Source organism: Tachyglossus aculeatus, chromosome 11 (genome assembly GCF_015852505.1).
Source record: "Tachyglossus aculeatus isolate mTacAcu1 chromosome 11, mTacAcu1.pri, whole genome shotgun sequence".
In the NCBI taxonomy this organism is placed as follows: domain Eukaryota; kingdom Metazoa; phylum Chordata; class Mammalia; order Monotremata; family Tachyglossidae; genus Tachyglossus; species Tachyglossus aculeatus.
The window spans coordinates 47,763,755-47,786,734 of record NC_052076.1 but is presented as its reverse complement, the minus strand read 5'-3'; the positions used below and the strand labels follow the sequence as shown (position 1 = coordinate 47,786,734).

General features: G+C 48.5%; 1 protein-coding gene across 5 annotated transcripts in view; it reads left to right on the top strand.

Annotated features, from left to right (window-relative positions):
* ANKRD11 (ankyrin repeat domain 11) overlaps positions 1-22,726 on the top strand; it is a 366,873-nt gene extending 344,147 nt beyond the window's left edge. For all 5 annotated transcript variants that reach the window (XM_038753397.1, XM_038753398.1, XM_038753400.1 and 2 more), the window contains 5 exons: positions 43-6,779; positions 13,202-13,300; positions 13,390-13,533; positions 19,229-19,321; positions 20,811-22,726. In XM_038753397.1, coding sequence (XP_038609325.1) covers positions 43-6,779; positions 13,202-13,300; positions 13,390-13,533; positions 19,229-19,321; positions 20,811-20,996 — 7,259 coding nt within the window. In that variant the 3' untranslated portion in view covers positions 20,997-22,726. The remainder of the gene's footprint in view (positions 1-42; positions 6,780-13,201; positions 13,301-13,389; positions 13,534-19,228; positions 19,322-20,810) is intronic.
* Positions 22,727-22,980: the final 254 nt, after the last annotated feature.

The following is a 22,980-nucleotide window of genomic DNA, read 5'->3' as shown; positions in this document are numbered from 1 at the left end:
TTCAACTGTAGAGCATTAACGTTTGCCCTCTCTCTGCGACAGAGAGCTCAGAGGAAGAAGATGCCCCGTCATTTGCACCTTCAAGTTCTGTTGATGGCAATAACACGGACTCTGAGTTTGAAAAAGGCCTAAAGCACAAGGCCAAAAACCAAGAGCCACCCAAAACGGTTACCCCGGTGAAAGATGAATATGAATTCGATGAGGATGATGAACAAGACAGAGTTCCTCCTGTTGATGACAAGCATTTGTTGAAAAAAGACTACAGAAAAGAAGCTAAAGCCAATAGTTTTATTTCTATACCCAAGATGGAAGTAAAGACATATACTAAAAATAACACAATTGCACCAAAGAAAGCCGCCCATCGCATTCTGTCTGACACATCGGATGAAGAGGATACGAGTGTCACTGTGGGAACTGGAGAGAAGCTAAGGCTCTCGACTCATTCGTTATTGCCCAGCAACAAGACCCGAGAGCCACCCAATACCAAGCAACAGAAAGAGAAAAGTAAAGTCAAAAAGAAAAGAAAGAAAGAGGTGAAGGGCAAAGAAGTCCGGTTTGGCAAAAAAAATGATAAGTTTTGCTCCTCGGACTCGGAGAGTGAGAACTTGGAGAGCGATGAGGATGACAGAGACTCTGTTCAGAGCTCTAGCTGTGTCAAGGACTCTGCTTTAGTGCTGAAGGACTCTTCTTTATTCAGTTCCCTCTCTGCCTCTTCCACCTCTTCTCATGGGAGTTTAACGTCACAGAAGCATAACTCTAACCTTAATCTCACAGAACAGCACTCCAAGCACTGGAGGACGGATCATTGGAAAACCATTTCTTCTCCAGCTTGGTCAGATGTTAGTTCGTTATCAGACTCCACAAGGACGAGACTGACCAGTGAATCAGATTATACATCCGAGGATTCCAGTTTGGAATCTTTAAAGCCTGTAAGAAAGAAGCAGGAGCACAAAAAGAAAACTAACCCACACAGTACCGCCTCGGAAAAGAAGAATTCGTTCCATTCCAACGTGGATGGGGCAATTCCAAAGCTGGACAAGGAGGGGAAAGTGGTTAAAAAGCATAAAACCAAACATAAACACAAGAACAAGGAGAAAGGACAGTGTTCAATTGCTCAAGATATTAAAATAATTAAAAGCTTTTCTTTTGAATATGAAGACTCGAAGCAAAAGTCTGATAAGGCCTTAATTTTAGAGAGTGAAAGTCCAATTGAAAGTAAATTGAAAGTATTAAAGCATGAGAGGGAGCATTTCAAGAAAGATGACAAGCTGCTCAAAGCTAAATCTGAAGAAAAGGAGTGGCTGTTCAAAGATGACACAATAAAAGTCTCCAAAGAAGAGAAATCATCAAAGCGAGTCAAAGAGGGAAGTAAAGACATCAGTAAATCTTTCCGAGAGGAAAAAGACCGATCCAGTAAAGCAGAAAAAGAAAAACCAGCGAAGGAGAAGTCTCCAAAAGAGGAAAAGCTTAGAATACATAAGGAAGAAAGAAAGAAAAAGTCAAAAGACAAACAGTCAAAATCCGAGAAGAAAAATGATCTCAAAGAGGAGAAAGTCTCCAAGTTGGAGAAAGAGAAGACTTTCAAAGAAGAGAGAGAAAAATTTAAAAAAGAAAAAGTTTACCGGGAAGAATCTGGTTTTGATGACTTCAGTAACAAAAGTCAGTTTCTGGAAAATGACGACACAAAGTTCAGCCTTTCTGATGACCAGCAGGAGAGGTGGTTTTCCGACTTATCTGATTCATCCTTTGATTTCAAAGGCGAGGATAGCTGGGATTCTCCTGTGACGGAGTACCGGGAAATCAAAAATGAGACGGTGGCCAAACTGATCTTGGAAACAGTGAAAGAGGAGACTAAAGACAAGAAACGGGATAATAAAAGTAAAGAAAAGAGAGACTACAATGAAAAACGTAATGATAAAGACCCTTTCTTGAAAAAGAAAGAAAGAGACTATCTGGACAAAAACTCCGACAAGAAGAAAGACCCCATTGAAAAACATAAAGGCATTCCCAGTTATCTTTCCGAGAAAGACAGGAAGAGGAAGGATTCTTCCGAAGGTGTTAAAGATAGGAAAGAAAAAGACCTGGGTGATTCCTGTAAAGAGAGAAAGGATTCCTTTGAGGGCTCCAAGGATAGGAAAGATGCCAAAATTAAGCAAGAGGAGCCCTACCGGGATGAGCTGAAAGAATATGGGTGTGAAAATTTCTTCAAAGACAAATCCGACTCTGAATTTGGTGGAAAAAATTTGGAGACTTGGGAAAGGCATCATTCAGGAAAAGAAAAGGAGAAGAAAGATGCCTCTGATAAGGACAAAAAAGAGAAACTGAAACCAGAGAAATATAAGGAGAAATCCAAAGACACTGACAAAGAAAAAAATGAAAAATCCATCCTTGATAAAAATCAGAAGGACAAAGAATTGGATAAGGGTTTTAAGGAGAAAAAAGATACTAAGGACAAATACAAGGATCTGCATAACAAAGACAAAGATAGGAAGTCATCACTTGATCAAATTAAAGAAAAGAAAGAGAAAAATTTCTCGGGGACCCTTTCAGAGGACTTCTCGGAAAAAAGAGATGAAAAAAAGGGCAAAGAAAAAAGCTGGTATATTGCAGACATATTCACTGATGAAAGCGAAGATGACAAAGATGATTGCAACACCAGCGGGTTCAAAATCACAGAGCCTGTTGGCGAAATGCAGAGAGTGGACAGCGTGCAAGAAAAAGATGATATCCTTCTAGAAAAAGAACATTATCCTGCAGACAAACACCGAAAGTACTCTTCTGATAAGCAACACTTGGGAGAAAAGCAAAAAGACAAAGAATCCAAAGAGAAGAAAAAAGAGAAAGGGTTAACAGAGGGTGGGAAGGAGAAGAAAGAGAAAAGCTCCTTTGAGAAGCATAAAGAGAAGAAGGAAAAGGATTCTGCCGAAAAATATAAAGACAGGAAAGATAGGACCTCAGTAGATTCGACCCAAGAGAAGAAAAATAAACAGAAAGTCCCAGAGAAGGTAGAAAAGAAGCACTCCACTGATGACAAGGTGAAAAGCAAGCATAAAGAAAAGCCAGAAAAAGAGCATTCCAAAGAGAGAAAGTCTTCTAAAGGAGGTGAGACAGAGAAAAGTCTCTTGGAAAAATTAGAAGAGGAAGCCCTCAATGACTACAGAGATGATTCCAATGACAAGATAAGTGAGATCTCCTCCGACAGCTTCACAGACAGGGGACAAGATCCAGGCCTCACTAGCCTCTTCGAGTCCTCCAACCTGTCCCTGACGGATGCCTCTGAAGAAAAATTCAAGGATGTGCTTCCTTTTCCCTGCTTGCAAGACAGATTGAAGGAGAGAGAAAGACACAGGCACTCCTCCTCGTCATCAAAGAAAAGTCACGAAAGAGAGAAAGCCAAGAAGGAGAAAACAGAGAAAAAAGAGAAAACAGATGATTTTAAAGACAACAGCAACAGAAAAGACCCCACGCAATCTGAAAAGGATTACTCCTTAGACGGTGAGGCCTTTGGTATTCCTTATAACCTGAAAGCCGAAGTGGAAGACGAATTAGACAAAAGCGTCGAATTCTTTCCAACCGAAAAGAAAGATAAAAATGATTCCGAGAGAGAGCTTTCCAAGAAGTCAGAAAAGGACAAGGTGTTCGCCTCAAGCACCCTTACAGTTAAAGAGAAAAAGAAGAGAGACAAACACAGGGAGAAATGGAAGGATGAAAAGGACAAACACAGAGAGAAACATGTAGATGGATTCTTTAAGCATCACAAAGATGAACAGAAGTCTGTGATCAAAGACAGCCCTCAAGTGAATTTCTTTAAAGATAAGTCAAAGGAGGAAAGCGTCAAACTCAGTGAAACCAAGTTAAAGGAGAAATTCAAGGAAAATCAAGAGAAAGAGAAAAGCGACTCATTAAAGATAAGTAATGGCAACGATAAGTTGCCCCTCTCTAAAGAAGCCGGCAAGAAAGACAGTCGGCCTAGAGAAAAACTCTTGGGAGATGGGGATCTGATGATGACCAGCTTTGAGAGAATGCTGTGCCAAAAAGACTTAGAAATTGAAGAGCGCCACAAACGACACAAAGAGAGAATGAAACAAATGGAAAAGCTGAGGCACAAATCTGGAGACCCTAAATTAAAAGACAAGAACAAGGCTTCTGAGGATCTGAGGAAGAGGAGCCTCGATTTGCCTTCCAAAAAGCCACTTGTGCTGGACTCTCAACTTAAGGACAAAAAGTTTAAGGAGCTAGGTCCGTTGACTCCAGTATTGTCAGCCGAAAATAAGACACATCCCGTTGCCGGCACAGAGTCCAAAGACTGGTTAGCGGGGCCGCACATGAAAGAAATCTTGCCGGCCTCTCCGAGACCTGATCAGAACCGGCCCACGGGCGTCCCCACCCCAGCGTCCGTGGTATCCTGTCCGAGTTACGAGGAAGTGATGCAGACTCCCAGAACTCCATCGTGCAGCAACGAGGATTACACGGACCTCTTTGATTGCGCTGACTCTCAACACTCTATGCCCGTGTCAACTATGTCCATGAATGCGTGTTCACCGTCCTTTTTTGACAGATATGCCAATGCTTCAGGGGGGCTTCCCGAGAACCCAAGTCAAACCCCCACCAGGGCCCTCTCCACCAATCTGTATCGATCCATCTCAGCTGACATCAGAAGGACACCTGAAGAAGAATTCAGTGTGGGGGACAAGTTTTTCAGGCAGCAGAGTGTTCCCGCCACAACAAATTACGACTCTCCAGTGCAGCATTTAATGGAGGAAAAGGTTCCTTTGCCATCTCTTCCGGCAGAAAAATTTCCCTGTTTGTCTCCTGGTTACTATTCTCCAGACTATGGCATCCCATCACCCAAAGTAGAGGCCTTGCATTGTGCGTCAGGGGCGATGGGAAATGTGGTCCAGTCCCCCGAGAGCGTCTTCTCTGGTTTACAAGCAAAATCTTCCCCTTCTCACAGAGATGAGCTTTTGGCCCCTTCCATAGAAAGTGCTCTTCCCCCTGACTTGGGCCTCCCTTTGGACTCCACCGAGGATCAGCAGGCAACGGCTTCCATCATGCCACCCGAGCCTAGTTTTCTGCCACCAATCGAAGAAAGTTCTTTTAATTCCGGCATTTCAGAACCAAATAATATTGACTGGACAAACCCTCCTAGAAACTCAGAACAGCCTCTCCCTCCAAGTTTAATTGGTAGCGCCCCTGAAAACCCTGTCACCTGGCCCGTGGGGTCGGACCTGCTTATTAAATCCCCCCAGAGATTTTCAGAGTCCCCTAAACCCTTCGGCCCTCCAGACCCCATGCATCCGGCCCCCGTTTCATTTATTTCTACGGATTCGCCGTACCCAGTTTCTCCCATTCCGTACCCGCTGGCCGCGTCTGAGCCGGGGCTTGATGAGGTAAAAGAAAATCCTGAAGAAGCTATTCCAGGAGACTTGGCCCCCACAGAAGAGCAAGCTCCTTACATATCCCCTACCAGACTAGACACATTCTTCAACAACTGTAAGCCTCTCCCTGAAGAAACAGCCGAGATGCCTCCAGAACCTCCTGGCATACCAGCTGAACCTCAGGTTGAGGCCCTAGGTCCTCTGGAAAATAATTATTTGGAGGCCAATAACATTGCTGCCATGAACCAGGAGGAGCCGGTAAGCTGGCCTGATCCGTTTACCAATCCGGAAGATGACCTGGATCTGGGTCCTTTCTCGTTACCGGAGCTTCCGCTCCAAACCAAGGACGTTCCCGAGGCCGAAATGGCCGAAACCGAACCTATGGAGGACAGTCCGGTCGCTGCTCTGGAGAGTGTTAACTTAGGGAATCCCAGGATCGTCAATGGAAGTATCTCTATACTGGCCGCCGACGAGCAGGAGGAATTGGCACCCGCTCAGTCGGTAACTCCGTTGTCTGTGGAACCGGAGCCCCAACCCGAGGAGCCAAAGGCAGAAGCCGTTTCTCCGGAAGCCCCGGCAGAAGCATCGGGTGTACCGGAAGAAAAAACATCAGAGGAATTGGAATCTCAATCTTTCCAGCAAGCAGCCTCGGCTGACCTTGCTCAACCAGTTAACAAAGAGATGGAAGCAAGTGCGGAAGAATTGCTCATGTCAAACTGTGCGGGGGACAACTGTGCGCAGAATAATCTGACCCATGCAAACGTCGTGGAGGGTTCTGCCTCCCAAGACGGTACGATAGGGAGCGGGGTCAACCAGGCCTGTTCCCCGCTGACGGAAACATCCCAAGGGAATGCCCAGCCAGAGACTATTGAACCAACACCCAAACCAGTAGCAGAAGCTCCAAAGCCCCCCAGAATCGAAGAGATCCCTCAGCGAATCACCCGGAACCGAGCCCAGATGCTGGCCAATCAGCACAAGCAAAATACATCCCCTTCTGAAAAAGAATATCTGCCCGTTTCCACCCCGGCCACCCGAGCCAAGGGACGAGTCACGGAGGAGGACGATTCCCAGGCCCAGCACCCACGGAAGCGCCGGTTCCAGCGATCCAACCAACAGCTGCAGCAGCAGATCAACACATCCACCCAGCAGACGCGGGAAATGATCCAACAGACTCTGGCGGCCATTGTGGATGCTATCAAACTGGAGGACATTGAGCCCTATCACAGTGACAGATCAAATCCCTACTTTGAATATCTTCAGATCAGGAAAAAAATTGAGGAAAAAAGGAAAATCCTCTGCTACATCACTCCCCAGGCTCCTCAGTGTTACGCCGAATACGTCACCTACACGGGTTCTTATCTCCTGGACGGCAAGCCCCTCAGCAAGCTTCACATTCCAGTGGTAAGTCATCTTCCCGTCCATGGATCCTGCAGCCAGAGCTTCCTGAGAGCTAAGAGGAAAAGTGTTTTGGGCAGGATACAGAGGTTCGCGAGCGCAAATTTCCCCAATAGCCTGGGGAAAGGTGCTGGTGCTTCCACGTTAATACTGTTGTGTTAAAGGTATGGAACCTGTCGGCATCACCCTCTTGTACACCTCAGCTGGATACCCCTGGGTACTTTTGGGGTCCTTAGAGTCTGACGGCACCACTTCAGTGTTCACCATGCACGGGCTCTGGGTTGTGTGCCGGGGCCAGGAGCATACAGGCTTTGTGTGCCGAGAAGAACGTTAGGGACGAGGAGGCAGGGGAAAATACAGAAGAGGTCCAGAAGGAGTTCATAAAGAAGTCCAAGAGGAGTTCAGAAAGGAGACATTAGTTGCCCTGAGTTGGGGGGAAAAAGTTAATGCCATCTGTGGCTCAAGCGAGACCACCCCTATGCCCGTGGTGCTTCATACTTTCTGTTGGGCGCAGAATGTATCGATATCACCCAAGTCCACCCAATCCCCCTACTTAGACTGTTCTTATGGGGGTTGGGGAGGGAGGGAGAAGACACCTGCATTTCAGACTTAGGGGGCCTGAGGGAAGCTGGGCATTCTCAAGTTTTCAACTTGGAGCCCCTTGACGGTGTTCCCTCACTTGCCACCTGAAGCCAGGCCTAACTCGGAGGAGTGAAAAGAGAGAGAGTGAGAGAGGGGAGTCTGGGAGGGTTGAAGACAAGGAGTCTAGGCAGAGTGAGAGGAAGGACCCAAAGGAGGAGGCATCGAGCTTGTTGCAAGGGACTGCCTCACCTAACTGTTGCAAAGAAAGGTGAGCGAAAGAGGATCAGGAAGCGGGGGGAGAGAGAGAAAGAGAGGGAGTGCACACTGTGGTGAAGGAAGTGGAGAGTTTAAGCCTCACAGGAAATGAGAGCACAGCTCTCCATCAAACCACCCACCTGGTATTTCTTGAATACTTGAAACAGTTTTCTTGAAAACTGGTATATCTTGAATGCCTGTCCAGAGGGTGTTTGGCATCAGCTGTCTGTTATCCCCACATACATATGAGCTAAGCTAGCTCCTTCCTCGCTTCAAGGCCCTACTGAGAGCTCACCTCCTCCAGGAGGCCTTCCCAGACTGAGCCCCTTCCCTCCTCTCCCCCTCGTCCCCCTCTCCATCCCCCCCATCTTACCTCCTTCCCTTCCCCACAGCTCCTGTATATATGTATATATGTTTGTACATATTTATTAATCTATTTATTTATTTATTTTACTTGTACATATCTATTCTATTTATTTTATGTTTGGTTTTGTTCTCTGTCTCCCCCTTTTAGACTGTGAGCCCACTGTTGGGCAGGGACTGTCTCTGTATGTTGCCAATTTGTACTTCCCAAGCGCTTAGTACAGTGCTCTGCACACAGTAAGTGCTCAATAAATGTGATTGATGATGATCTGAGGGTGAAAATATCATCCAGGAATCCTGGGTTTCCTGCCTTAAAATTGTTCATTTTAGACTTGACCACAATGCTTTGTTATATTCCAAACGGTTGTGTATAAACGTCATCAAATGCTGAGGAAGCACCAGGTGTAGTGGAATTTCCCAGTACTTTTTACGAAAAACGGCATTCTGGCTATATTCACCGTTCCTAAGGGCTTCTCCTGTCTGATTATTTTGGGCTATCGTATCAAAAGCGGAAGAGTCTTAGCCTGAATAGATACTGAGGAAGCACCAGGTGTAATGGGATTTCCCAGTACTTTTTATGAAACAAGATATTCTGGTTATATTCACTGTTCCTTAGCGCTCCTCCTGTCGGCCTATTTTGGGCTATCTTATCAATAGCGAAAGAGTCTTAGCCAAAACGAAATCCCGAAACCGACCACTTTCAAAACGTAGCTCGGGGTTCTTTTTCGCTACCCCGGAGAAATTAACCCAGGCAGTGTTGTTTTTGTCCAGTGCTGGACTCTTTGAGGCCCTGAGCTAGTGCAGTTTTGGATTCCAGTGGGCAGGGCCACCCCTGGACTAAATTTATTCTAAGCCAGCGGACCCAAGTGGAAGGTTGCACCCCAGGCATACAAGGTGTTTTTCCAAGCAAGCATTTGCACCTTCTGCATCCTGCAGTTTTGCGGGCCGGGGCAGTGGCCTTGCCACCTTTGCCTCAGTCCTGCAGGTGAGTGGCCGGCAGGAACTTTCACCTAGAATCAGCCTTCCTGAATACCCGGCGTAGTCCCTGGCCTGAGACAACCCTGTAACTCCAGGTCTCTTTTCTTTAATGTGTGTGGCCCCATAGGCAGGCTTCTTCCGTGTCCTGACCTCACTGCCAAGGCCCAATCCATCACTAAATCCTGTCGGTCCCACCTTCATAACATTGCTAAAATCTACCCTTTCCTCTCCACCCAAACTGCTACCACGTTAATACGGTCACTCATCCTATCCCGCCTGGATTACTGCATCAGCCTCCTTGCTGACCTCCCAGCCTCCTGTCTCTCCCCACTCCAGTCCATACTCCACTCTGCTGCTCGGATCATTTTTCTATACAAACGTTCAGGATATATTTCCCCACTCCTCAAAAAACTCCAGTGGTTGCCTATATAGTGGCTATCTATATAGAGAAGCAGCGTGGCTCAGTGGAAAGAGCCCGGGCTTTGGAGGCAGAGGTCTTGGGTTCAAATCCCAGCTCTGCCAATTGTCAGCTGTGTGACTTTGGGCAAGTCACTTAACTTCTCTGGGCCTCAGTTACCTCATCTGTAAAATGGGGATTAAGACTGTGAGCCCCACGTGGGACAACCTGATCACCTTGTAACCTCCCCAGTGCTTAGAACAGTGCTTTGCACTTAGCGCTTAATAAATGCCATTATTATTGTTGTTATTATTATTATTATCCACCTCTGCATCCAAGAAAAACTCCTCACCATTGCCCCCTCCTATCTCACCTCACTACTCTCCTACTATAACCCAGCCCGCACACTTTGCTCATAGAGAAACAGTGTGGCTTAGTGGAAAGAGCATGGGTTTGAGAGTCAGAGGTCATGGGTTCTAATCCCTGCTCTGCCACTTACCAGCTGTGTGATTTAGGGCAAGTTACTTCACTTCTCTGTGCCTTAGTTACCTCATCTGTAAAATGGGGATTGACTGTGAGCCCCGCATGGGACAACCCAATTACCTTGTGTCTTCCCCAGTGCTTAGGACAGTGTTTGTCACATGGTAAGCGCTTAACAAATGCCATCATTATTGTTATTATTATTATCCTTCTCACTGTGCCTCAATCTCTTCTATCTTGCCAACGGCCCCTCGCCCACAACCTGCCTCTGCCCTGGAACGCTCTACTTCCTCTAATCCAATAGACAATTACTCTTCCCCTCCTTCAAAACCTTTTTAAAGGCCCATCTCCTCCAAGAGGCCTTCCCTGACTAAGCCCCCCATTCCTCTTCTCCCACTCCCTTCCGCGTCATCCCAACTTGCTCCCTTTGTTCATCCCCCCCTCCCAGCCCCACAGCACTTATGTACAGATCTGTAATTTATTTATATTAATGTCTGTCTCCCCCACTCTAGACTGTAAGCTCGTTGTGGGCAGGGAATGTGTCTGTTTATTGTTGTATTGTACTCTCCTAAGCTCATAGTACAGTGCTCTGCACACAGTGAGCACGCAATAAATATGATTGAGAAGAAATAAATACGGTTGAATACCTCACCTTCTAGTTATCGCCCCATATCCCTCCTACCATTCCTTTCCAAACTCCCTGAACGAGTTGTCTACAAGCGCTGCCTCGAATTCCTCAACACCTACCCTCTCCTCGACCCCCTCCAGTCTGGCTTCCGTCCCCTACATTCCACGGAAACTGCCCTCTCAAAGGTCACCAGTGACCTCCTGCTTGCCAAATCCAACGGCTCCTACTCTATCCTAATCCTCCTCGACTTCTCAGCTGCCTTCGACACTGTGGACCACCCCCTTCTCCTCAACACGCTATTCGACCTTGGCTTCACAGACTCCGTCCTCTCCTGGTTCTCCTCTTATCTCTCCGGTCGTTCATTTACAGTCTGTTTTGCAGGCTCCTCCTCCCCCTCCCATCCCCTTACTGTGGGGGTCCCCTTCTGTTCTCGATCTACACTCACTCCCTTGGTGACCTCATTCGCTCCCATGGCTTCAACTATCATCTCTACGCTGATGACACCCAGATCTCCATCTCTGCCCCTGCTCTCTCCCCCTCTCTCCAGGCTCGCATCTCCTCCTGCCTTCAGGACATCTCCATCTGGATGTCTGCCCGCCACCTAAAACTCAACATGTCCAAGACTGAACTCCTTGTCTTCCCTCCCAAACCCTGCCCTCTCCCTGACTTTCCCATCTCTGTTGACGGCACTACCATCCTTCCCGTCTCACAAGCCCGCAACCTTGGTGTCATCCTCGACTCTGCTCTCTCATTCACCCCTCACATCCAAGCCGTCACCAAAACCTGCCAGTCTCAGCTCCGCAACATTGCCAAGATCCGCCCTTTCCTCTCCATCCAAACCGCTACCCTGCTCGTTCAAGCTCTCATCCTATCCCGTCTGGACTACTGCATCAGCCTTCTCTCTGATCTCCCATCCTCGTGTCTCTCCCCACTTCAATCCATACTTCATGCTGCTGTCCGGATTGTCTTTGTCCAGAAACACTCTGGGCATGTTACTCCCCTCCTCAAAAATCTCCAGTGGCTACCAATCAATCTGCGCATCAGGCAGAAACTCCTCACCCTGGGCTTCAAGGCTGTCCATCACCTCGTCCCCTCCTACCTCACCTCCTTTCTCTCCCACCCCGCACCCTCCGCTCCTCTGCCACTAATCTCCTCACCGTGCCTCGCTCTCGCCTGTCCCACCATCGACCCCTGGCCCAAGTCCTCCCCCGGGCCTGGAATGCCCTCCCTCTGCCCATCCGCCAAGCTAGCTCTCTCCCTCCCTTCAAGGCCCTACTGAGAGCTCACCTCCTCCAGGAGGCCTTCCCAGACTGAGCCCCTTCCTTCCTCTCCCCCTCACCCCCCTCTCCATCCCCCTCATCTTACCTCCTTCCCTTCCCCACAGCACCTGTATATATGTATATATGTTTGTACATATTTATTACTCTACTTATTTTACTTGTACATATCTATTCTATTTATTTTATTTTGTTAGTATGTTTGGTTTTGTTCTCTGTCTCCCCTTCTTAGACTGTGAGCCCACTGTTGGGTAGGGACTGTCTCTATATGTTGCCAACTTGTACTTCCCAAGCGCTTAGTACAGTGCTCTGCACACAGTAAGTGCTCAATAAATATGATTGATTGATTGATTGAATGAATAGTAGGCCAGATTCCCCGCCTTGGGATCCTTACCTGTTTGGCTCTTTGGAGCCCCTGGTTAAGGAGTATTTCTTTCATCCATCTCCCCAAATCCTCAACTCTGGGGCCCATCCTCAGGCCACGCCTTTTCACACCGTGCCATTAGCTCCTTTTTTTTTATTAAATGTGCTTATCTCTTGAAACCCTTTATGCTGTGTGTGAACCAAAGGGGGAACTTAGCATGATTAATATGATTATTTTTAAAAGGTTGGATCATAGAAGCGAAAAATTCTTATTTATTTTTCATATTCAAATCTTCCACACGGCGGGTCAGCATGAAGCTGGGGAAAGTGAAAGGCATCCGTAAAATGCACCACTAGCTGCCATGGCCCCGTCCTGGTCGCTTCAGTTTGCCTTCTAATGATCTAGGTGAACTGCTTCTTCAGTTGTTCTACACAGAGAACTTGCCACGGTTAGATGAGCAAAACTCTGAAGAGGCCCCAGCCTGCTTCATTCCCCATCCCCCTGCAGAAGGACAGGAACTTCCCGGAAGCTTGCATGGCAAACCAGTGTTCCATCTTGGGTGGGAATGGAAAGGCATTTCCCACCTGAGATCACCTAGCCACTTTGGCCGAGGCTATGCGTGACTGTGTCCGCAGGCCTGAGGAGGTCACAGTGATCGCCTCCGCCTGTCTTCCATACAGAGCCCTAGGGTTATAGAAGAAGTAAAACATTGGGGAGCTCTTTGGAGGAAGTAGTAGCATGGCTCAGTAGGAAAGAGCATGGGCTTTGGAGTCGGAGGTCATGGGTTCAAATCCCTGCTCTGCCAATTGTCAGCTGTGTGACTTTGGGCAAGTCACTTAACTTCTCTGGGCCTCAGTTACCTCATCTGGAAAACGGGGATTAAATCTGTGAGCCCCACGAGGGACAACCTGATCACCTTGTAACCTCCCCAGCACTTAGAACAGTGCTTTGCACATAGTAAGCGCTTAATAAATGCCATTATTATTAGTACTCCTTGGGGCTGGAAGAGAATTGTGCGGGCTAATCCATCCATTAGTGAGGGAACCAAAAGACCACGGATGTGGTTTCTTATGATGCTGGATGTTTGTTTTTCTGTGCCTTTAGATCGCCCCTCCTCCATCCCTAGCAGAACCACTTAAAGAACTGTTTAAACAGCAGGAAGCAGTAAGGGGAAAACTCCGTCTCCAGCACAGCATAGAACGGGTAAGAAAAGGCAACCGCGGGGTTTATCTTGGCTTCAGAATAGGGCTTTCTTTGGAAAAATTCACGTGTCTTCCCTTCTTTCCCCTCAGGAAAAGCTGATCGTCTCATGTGAGCAGGAGATCTTGAGAGTCCATTGCCGGGCAGCGAGAACAATTGCTAACCAGGCAGTGCCTTTTAGTGCTTGTACCATGCTGCTGGACTCGGAAGTGTATAACATGCCTCTGGAGAATCAGGTCGGTGCAGATCTTCCTTTGTTTTGGCAATGATCCCCTGTGGGCAGTGCGGCCATTTCAACCCGCAGTTTATTCCCATTGTGAAATTTAGATAAACACAGTGGAGGGATTGGGGCATATACTGCTTTCACACAGCCCAGAATTGGTCATCGGATTAGAATGTAGCAGAATCACTGTATCAGTTCATTAGCTTGGTGTCGGTATCCAAGGCCCTACTGAGAGCTCACCTCCTCCAGGAGGCCTTCCCAGACTGAGCCCCTTTCTTCCTCTCCCCCTCGTCTCCCTCCCCATCCCCCCATCTTACCTCCTTCCCTTCCCCACAGCACCTGTATATATGTATATATGTTTGTACATATTTATTACTCTATTTTACTTGTACATATCTATTCTATTTATTTTATTTTGTTAGTATGTTTGGTTTTGTTCTCTGTCTTCCCCTTTTAGACTGTGAGCCCACTGTTGGGTAGGGACTGTCTCTATATGTTGCCAATTTGTACTTCCCAAGCACTTAGTACAGTGCTCTGCACACAGTAAGCGCTCAATAAATACGATTGATGATGATGATGATGATGATTGTCAGGGCTTAGAGATCTCTGTTACCGTGTTCACCAGAAACAGTGAACAGGGAACAGATTAGTTTCCTGTAGAATGCTAGTGAACTGTTGCAGTGTCTGATACTATTTCGTCAGTGATGTGCATCTAGCTTTACTTCTGTCTATTCTGACGACTTGACACCTGTCCACATGTTTTGTTCTGTTGTCTGTCTCCCCCTTCTAGACTGTGAGCCCATTGTTGGGTAGGGACCGTCTCTATATGTTGCCAACTTGTACTTCCCAAGCGCTTTGTACAGTGCTCTGCACACAGGAAGCGCTCAATAAATGTGATTGAATGAATGAATGATACAGAAGCACCATGCCAGCTACTCAGAGCTTGGGAGGCAGAAGGTGGATGGTAGCTCACCCCTCCGAGGTCTCCTTCCCATGTTTTCTAACCATGACATTGAAACTGTGGTCGGCGTGAAGTGCGTTTTTTGTTGAGCCTCCCAGAACCAGAAATGCATGTTGTCACTCACAATTTCGATCACAGTTTTGATTCTCTATCCCTTAGAAGCCATTTTTGTATTCTCTGTCTCCCTTTCCCCTTCAGCCTAATCTGGACACATGAAAGAACGCGTGCACACCGATACACGCACTCTCTCTTTCTCTCCCTCCCTCCCTCGTACACACCCCTCTCTGCTTGCTTGCTCAATCTCAGGGACGGGAGAGATGTGGGCTCCTTCCCCCTTAATAGCAATAGCTGAGGTGCCACCAGCCCTGCTTTAAACCCATGACCTTAGGTAGACATTCAGCAGCTGAAGGAAGGCAGGCAGTTACGGAGAGGAGATCAAATTCCAAGGCCCTCTGGGAAATGCAGTTCCAGACGTGACTTGGAGAGCAGTCTCTTTAGGAACACACCAAGTTCATGCTTTAAACAAGGACTCCAGGACACCTTTGATTATGCTGCAAATGGGCCTTGAGACTTGGGTCAGTTGCCCCAATGCACCTTTAACTCCAAAGGCAGAGCTAGGGATAGTATTCAATCATTCACTCATTCATTGGTAGTTATTGAGTGGTTACTGCGTGCAAAGCACTGAACTAAGGGCCTGGGCTTCTTTATGATAAAGAAGATTTGGTCCTTGACCCTTAAGGGGCTCATGATGGAAAAGGGGGCTGGGTGGCTGATAACAAGCACAGAAGTGGAGTGACTTAGTGCTGTAGCTGGGCGAGTACGGTACAAGTAGACACGATCTTTGCCCACAAGGAGCTTACAGTCTAGAGGGGGAGAGACATTAATGTAAATTTCAGATTACATAAGTGCTGGGATTCTGGGGTTGGGGTGACTAGCAAGTGCTTGAAGGGTACTAGTCCAAATGCAAGGGTGATACAGGAGAGAGAGAGGGAGAGACTGACTAACTAGGGGTAATGGGGGCTCAGTTGGGAAGGCCTCTTGGAAGAGATATGATTTTCATAAGTCTTTGAAAGTGGGGCGAGTGGTGTTCCGTCATATACGAATGGGGTGGGAGTTCCAGGCCAGAGAGAAAACGTGGGCAAGGGATGGGCGGCAAATTAGATGAGATAAAGGTACAATGAGTAGGTTGGTGTTAGGGGACCTAAGTGAGGTGGGCTAGTTGTAGGAGGAGTTCAGTGAGGTAAGATAGGAGAGGTAAGCTGATTGAGTGCCTTAAAGCCAATGGTAAGGAGTTCCTGTTTGATATGGAGGTGGACGGGCCACTGCTGGAGGTTTCTGAGGAGTGGGGAAACATGGACTGAATGCTTTTTTTAGAAAAATGATCCGGGCAGCAGTGTGAAGTGGGGAGAGAGAGGAGGCAGGGAGGTCAGCAAGGAGGCTGATGTAGTAGTCTAAGTGGAATAGGATAGGTACTTGGATCAGCATAGTAGTAGTTTGGATGGAGAGAAAAGGGTGGATTTTAGCAATGTTGCGAAGGTAGAACTGACAAGATATATGACGGATTGGATATGTGGATTGATTATTACCCTATTTATTTATTTTATTTGTACATATTTATTCTATTTATTTTATTTTGTTAATATGTTTTGTTTTGTTGTCTGTCTCCCCCTTCTAGACTGTGAGCCCACTGTTGGGTAGGGACCGTCTCTAGATGTTGCCAACTTGGACTTCCCAAGCGCTTAGTACAGTGCTCTGCACACAGTAAGCGCTCAATAAATACGATTGAATGAATGAATGAGAGATGAGTCAAGGATAATGCCCAGGTTACAGGCTGGTGAGACTGGGTTGGTGGTGGTACCGTCTACAATGATAAGAAAGTCATGGGGAGGACAGGGTTTGGGTGGGAAGATGAAGAATTTTGTTTTGGACATGTTACGTTTGAGGTGTCTGCCAGACATCCAGGTAGATGTCCTGAAGATGGGAGGAAATGCAAGACTGCAGGGAATGATAGAGGTCAGGATGGAGATGGAGATTTGGGAATCATCTGTGGTGAGATGGTAGTTGAAGCCACGGGAGAGAGTGAGTTCTCTGAGGTGTAAAAGGTGTAGATGGAGAATAGAAAGGGACCCAGAACTGAGCCTGGAGGGACTTCCACTATTAGAAGGTGGGGAGCAGGAGGAGACAGAGGAAAAGATATAAGAACAAAACAACATGAGAAGACCAAGAGCCCCAGAACACCGCAGCTGAAGGAGCAGTTTGCCGGCTTCTCTCTGCTCGGGGGCTGTCCAGAGCCTTGTCATTATAACCAAAGCCTTTCCAGAGTTGTAAAAGTTGGGGAGGCACACTGGCATAGTGGAGGAGACTATGAGCCCCAAGTAGGACAAGGGATTTTGTCTGACCTGATCTGCTTGTATCCACCCCAGCACTTAGTATAGTGCCTGGCACGCAGTAAGCGCCTAATGAAAACCATAATTATTGATTCATTCATTCAGTCGTATTTATTGAGCGCTTACTGTGTGCAGAGCACTGTACCAAGCGCTTAGTCCCCCATAGCCCCGGGGCTGGGCAGGGGCAGTCTATCAGTCAGCGGTAGTTATTGAGTGCTGACTGTATGCAGAGCACTGTACTGAGCATTTTATGTGAGTACAGTCTGTTTCATTTCTATACTTCACTCTGCTGCACGAATCTTTTTTTTTTCCTCAAGAAATGCTCAGTCAACATCTACCCTCTCCTCAGAAACCTCCAATGGTCACCCCATATCTCTGCAGGAAACAGAAACTCTTTACCATTGGCTTTAAAGCACTCAGTCAGCCCTCTCACTGATTTCACACTACAGCCCAGCCCACACACTTCGCTCCTCTGACACCAGTGTACTCACTATACTTTGATTTTATCTGTCCCGTCCCCAATCCATTGCCACCGTCCTTCCTCTGTAACTCCCTGGAACTTCCCTCCCCTCTCCCATCCAACAAATCATCACTCTCCCCACCTTCAAAGCCCTACCCGAATCATATCTCGACCAAGAGGCCTTTCCGACTCACTTCCTTTTCTGTGACCTCCCTTCTGCTTCCCATTTGCACTTGGGGCCTGTCGCCCTTAAGCCCTTTGATGTTCAGCCCTCCTCCAGCCCCACAGGACTGATCATCATCATCATCATCAATCGTATTTATTGAGCGCTTACTGTGTGCAGAGCACTGTACTAAGCACTTGGGAAGTACAAGTTGGCAACATATACAGTCCCTACCCAACAGTGGGCTCACAGTCTAGAAGTGTTCATCTGTAATTTACTTTGTCTCCCTCTCTAGTCTGTAAGCTCCCTGTGGGCAGGGATCACGTCTACTTACTCTAACTATATTGTACTCCCACAAGTGCTTAGTAGATTCTAGCCTGTAAGCTCACTATGGGCAGGGACTGTGTTTATTGTTACATTGTACTGTCTGAAGTGCTTAGTATGGTGCTCTGCACGAAGTAAGTGCTCAATAAATACGATCGTCTGACGGACTGGTAGTGTGCTGCACACAGTTGGTGCTCAGTAAATACCATTGATTGTGTGATTTCACAGCTCCCGATTGTCTCCACTCCTCTCTCCCACTTATATTCGTAGGTTTTGAGCTCCTCGAGGGACAGGGTCTATGTCTAATTCCCACCTGTATATTCTCTCGCAGCATTTAGTACGTGGCCTGCACACAGAAAGCGCTTAATACTATTGCTGCTACTACAGTACCACAGACTCGGTAGAAATGACTCCCAGTGACCCAGTGGGAGGCCAGCAGGGGTTCCCGGGGGTTTCACTCGGCGGACTGGTGGGGAGGGAAGCCGAGGGTCCTTGCTGCTGCAGCTCACAACCGCCGGCACGGGACAGGTAGGAAGAGATGGCCCAGGGTGGCGTGATGGGAATGGATGAGCCCCATCCCCACAGCTGCGCTTAAGAATAGACTGAGCCCCCTCCTTCCTCTCCCCTTCCTCCCCCTCCACGTCCCCCGCCTTACCTCCTTCCCCTCCCCACAGCACCTGTATATATGTTTGTACAGATTTATTACTCTATTTATTTTACTTGTACGTATTTATTCTATTTATTTTATTTTGTTAATATGTTTTGTTTTGTCGTCTGTCTCCCCCTTCTAGACTGTGAGCCCGCTGTTGGGTAGGGACCGTCTCTATGCGTTACCAACTTGTACTTCCCAAGCGCTTAGTACAGTGCTCTGCACACAGTAAGCGCTCAACAAATATGATTGAATGAAGGTATAGACCCAGTAGGAGTCACCCAGAGTTCACACAGTCGTCCAGGCCCAGTTTTCCGTCGCGTCTCACGTCCGGGGTCCGGGGCTTTCCACGGCTCTGCCCCCAGCTCCGGCCCCCTCTGCGCCCCAAGTTTGCCCCCAGACCTCGATGTCTGCTGGCGATTTGCCTCCCCTGCTTCCCAGCGATAGGGTGGGGAGAGCCTGTTCAGCAGGCGTGTGACACTGAAGTCCCCAAGATCTGTGGGTATCAGCCGGCAGAAGGGAAACCAGGCGCTGTATTTTGTGGTGTACCCCTGTCGTACTCTACTCTCCCAAATGCTTTAGTACAGCGTTCTGCCCACAGTGAGCACTCGGGAAATACCGTCGACTGCTTTGGTCTCTTGAAATTTGATCAATTCTTTCATGAAAGATTCTTGTGTAAGAAGCACATCTCACAAGACACGTTGCTAACGTTCTGTGTAATCACTTGTTAAACTTCCCTCTGTGGTATTTATTCCTTCTTGCAGGGAGACGAAAATAAGTCAGTCCGAGACCGTTTCAACGCTCGTCAGTTTATCTCCTGGTTACAAGACGTGGACGACAAATACGACAGGATGAAGGTTAGAGTCTTTTTCTTGACCCGTCGGGTGCTAAAAGGCTTTACATTTTCAAGGATAAAAGAAGCCACTGTTGGGTGAGGTCAGCCATATCTGAATGACACGTGAGCTATTTGGAGTTGGGAGGGGTGATGTCCAAAAGGTTGGCCACCTCTCAACCAGGCGGGTCTCCCTCTTCCGTCTCCGAGGGACTTCAAGTTTGATCTTTTTCCTGACCGGGAGGGATTGTGGTGGGGCGCAGATCTGCCAGGTACAGAGAGATTTTTCTTTTTACCTTCAGCTTGCACATCCTGAACAAGGTGGCGGTTTGGGCTGGAGAAGCAGGAGACTTGTGCATTAGGTACACCCTTCATGAGCAGTTCACACTGATTGCACAACTCTGCTCATGCAGGTTCACCCCATGCTCAGCAGAGCCTTATGAAGTAGCTTCATCTTGCACTTCCGGGCCACTTGCTCATATGAAGATGATGATGATGGCACTTGTTAAGCGCTTACTATGTGCGAAGCGCTGTTCTAAGCGCTGGGGGGGGATACACGTTGATGTAGATAGTTGGCAGGCTTTATCGCCGATATTGGGCTAGGTAGTAGAGGGGGTGTGGGCACCCAAGGTGTTGGGTCTACAACTCCCCCCTCCCCTCCACCCCCCAAATGCACCTGTCCATCAGCTCTCCGAAGATGCCCCAGGCTCAGAGCGTGAGTCCCAGCGGGTGTTCCTGGGCCTTGCTGTCCTTAAAACCCTCACAGCGCACATTTGCCCACTCCCCCGTTTCCACTTTGGCCCACCCTGATGCCCGCCATGCTGGGCCGGTGTCCGGGCCAGTGAGGGGGGTAGGACAGAGGGGGTGATGAAGGGGGACAGGGCAGGAGGGGGTGTAATCTCTGACCACCCAGCCTCCTCCCAGACTTACGGCTGGCACCGCCTGGGACTTTTCCAAGGGCACAGTCGGGGAGCTTTGGCCAAGCAGAGAATGGCTTCCAGTGTCTCAGGTTGGCCCAGTCGTTACTTCTTCCGCTGTGGAGTTTGAGAGATTCCCTCTTCCTCCCCCGGAGTACCTAACAGGTGTTGAATGATGACTCCCAAAGCCTTTGGGTGGAAGTTTTAAGGGAACAGCCCAGGCGAAACGGCCAGTACGCTAACTCCTAAACTGATGGCATGTGGATGGGGTTTAAAGCGAGAGAAGGCATCAGGGGTTAGGTAGAGCAGCTGTACGATGGGACTTCTGTGGCTCTTGTCTCCGTCCCGGGTTCTTCGAGCACCTAGGCTGTGCGGCTGCTTTCTTTTTCTCAGACAAGGCCGTTCCTCTGTCAGGGATTGAGTTGGGGCTCCGCCCCTGAATTTTGGCCTTCTCTAGAAGGCCCACTGGACGCACATGGCCCCGAAGTCCTCCGGGGAGCGAGGAACCGGTGAAGTGGCCGACGGCAGTTCGGTGGCCCACCTTGGGGCTCCGTGGCCCCCGTCTTAGCGATTGCCTGGTTTTATTTCCCGCCGCAGACGTGCCTGCTGATGCGACAGCAACACGAAGCTGCGGCCTTGAACGCAGTGCAGAGAATGGAGTGGCAGCTGAAGGTTCAGGAGCTGGACCCGGCCGGGCACAAATCCCTCTGCGTGAACGAGGTCCCCTCGTTTTATGTGCCAATGGTGGACGTCAACGATGACTTTGTGCTTCTGCCGGCATGACAGTACCAGACGGGGAGACGTTCTCTCTGAAGACTGGCAAGGGCTGGACCCCTCCTGGGCCGATGGTGGAGTTCACATTCATCCTTAACGCTTGCTGATGAATCCCTGGTCAGAGGAGGAGGAGGCATCTACCAACCGGAGAAAAACAAAACAAAAGAAACAAACAGGAAAAAAAAAAACCAGAAGAGAGAATAGTTGCACTTTCTTCCCGACGTACCCGTCGCTTCCGGACTGATGGCAGGCGTCAGGTAGTGGAAGCGGGGAATGCATCTCTGTTAGGAGCCGGCTGCCGCAGCAGGGTGCAAGCAGAGCGAGTCCGAACAGACGGCAGAGCGGTGCCTCGCCCCCGGCCCCGACCCACCCCCACCGATCTCCCCTTCCCCGCCGGAGGGGCCGGCGGGGACCGAGGCCACGGCCTCTCTGGGCGGCAGGAGCTGCTGCTGAGCAGGGGAGGGGCGGCACAATCATGGTGGTTTCCGTATTGGTGAAAACGGCAACTTGCAGGTCTCAGTTTTCCATTTAACTGCAGATTCATTTCAGAGGAGTCGCAGTAAGGGAATGCGTTTTTTAATTTCTCGTTCCATCATGAGTAACTCGAAATTGCAGACGGCGTCCAGCCTTGGCAGACGAGGATCTCGAGGTATGAAAGGTAAAGTCTCCAGGCAACACGTCCGAGGATCCTTTCCCCGCGAATCATGAGCGGCCGGGGTTCACGGCTTCCCGCAGCCGCCGCCGCCGTCGAGGCCGCGGGAGCGTCTCTGGGCACGCGGCAGCCGGGACTGGTTCTCCGGGGCCGGAACCGGGGGAGCGAACCAGAGCCGGGACTTTTTCGATTGTGTTTTTAATGGAGTCAGATCCATGTGGTTTATATATTTTTCCTTTAATCTTGGGCATTTCGTTTCTCTTTCTGAGAACATAACTTGAAACACTACAGAGCCAATACTCATATAAAAAAAAAATGTATCCCATAAATGCTGTACAGTTTTTATATACATTAACAATGTACTTTTGCTGCCTTCTAGATAATTTATTTTGCAACACATTACTGCACAGTTGTAAATAACTTATGTACTGTAACATCACTTTCAGTTATGTGTAAAGAAATAAATAAATTAATTAAAATGATCTTTGTATATGTATAGTTCACCTTAGGCAGCACTTTCCCTTTCAAGGAAAAATAAGGGCCAAAATCATATGCAGGGTGCAGTATTTGGAAGCCTGTCTTCTAACCTAAAGACTAGGGAACTCCACTTGCAATTTCTGTTTTCGAGTTGTCACGAGGTTCACTTTTTCTTTGGAATCAATTCACTTTCTCCCCTTTCCCCCATCCTCTAGGGTTAGGACAGTTGCAGAGCTACCCAAACGGAGCGAAAATCATGCGATTCATCAAACCGAATGTTGCCGGGCTGGCTGGAGCGCCTCCGGCTAGAGAGGTGGGAGTGGGTGAGGGGGGTTGGCGGGCGGCGTAGCGCAGGGACTCGACCCACCCTAACGAAGGCCCAAGTCGGGATGCCGGGAACTGGGACAGGCCCAAGCAGAAGCGTTTCATCACTCCAGCTTCCTCTTCTTGAGCAGCTAGACTATGGGAAAGGGGAAATCATTTGGACCCGAAGAGCCCAGGGAGGAGCAGAGACAGTCTTGTAGCTCGATGTGGTGGGTTTAACTTTCTTGTCGTTGGTGACGGAGATTCTTCTCATTGAGGGGTGGGGCAGGGGTACCGCTTGCTTAAACATCGAAAAGTAATAAACCACAGCTGGAGTGAAAGGCAGGCATGGGAGAGGGCAGCGCATTTGGCCTCATTAGGGTGAGAACCTTTGCGCTCCAGAGGCCGAGGGCAGTCTATGTGCCAGATCCCTTTGTTGGGGGCAGGGGTGATGAGGGGTGCTTCTTTCCAGCACCTGAGAGTAACAGCCTCGGGTGTCTCCTGGTGCCACATCAAGTGGGGACTCGCCGGGACGTAGTTCAGAAGCAGGTCCTGGAATGG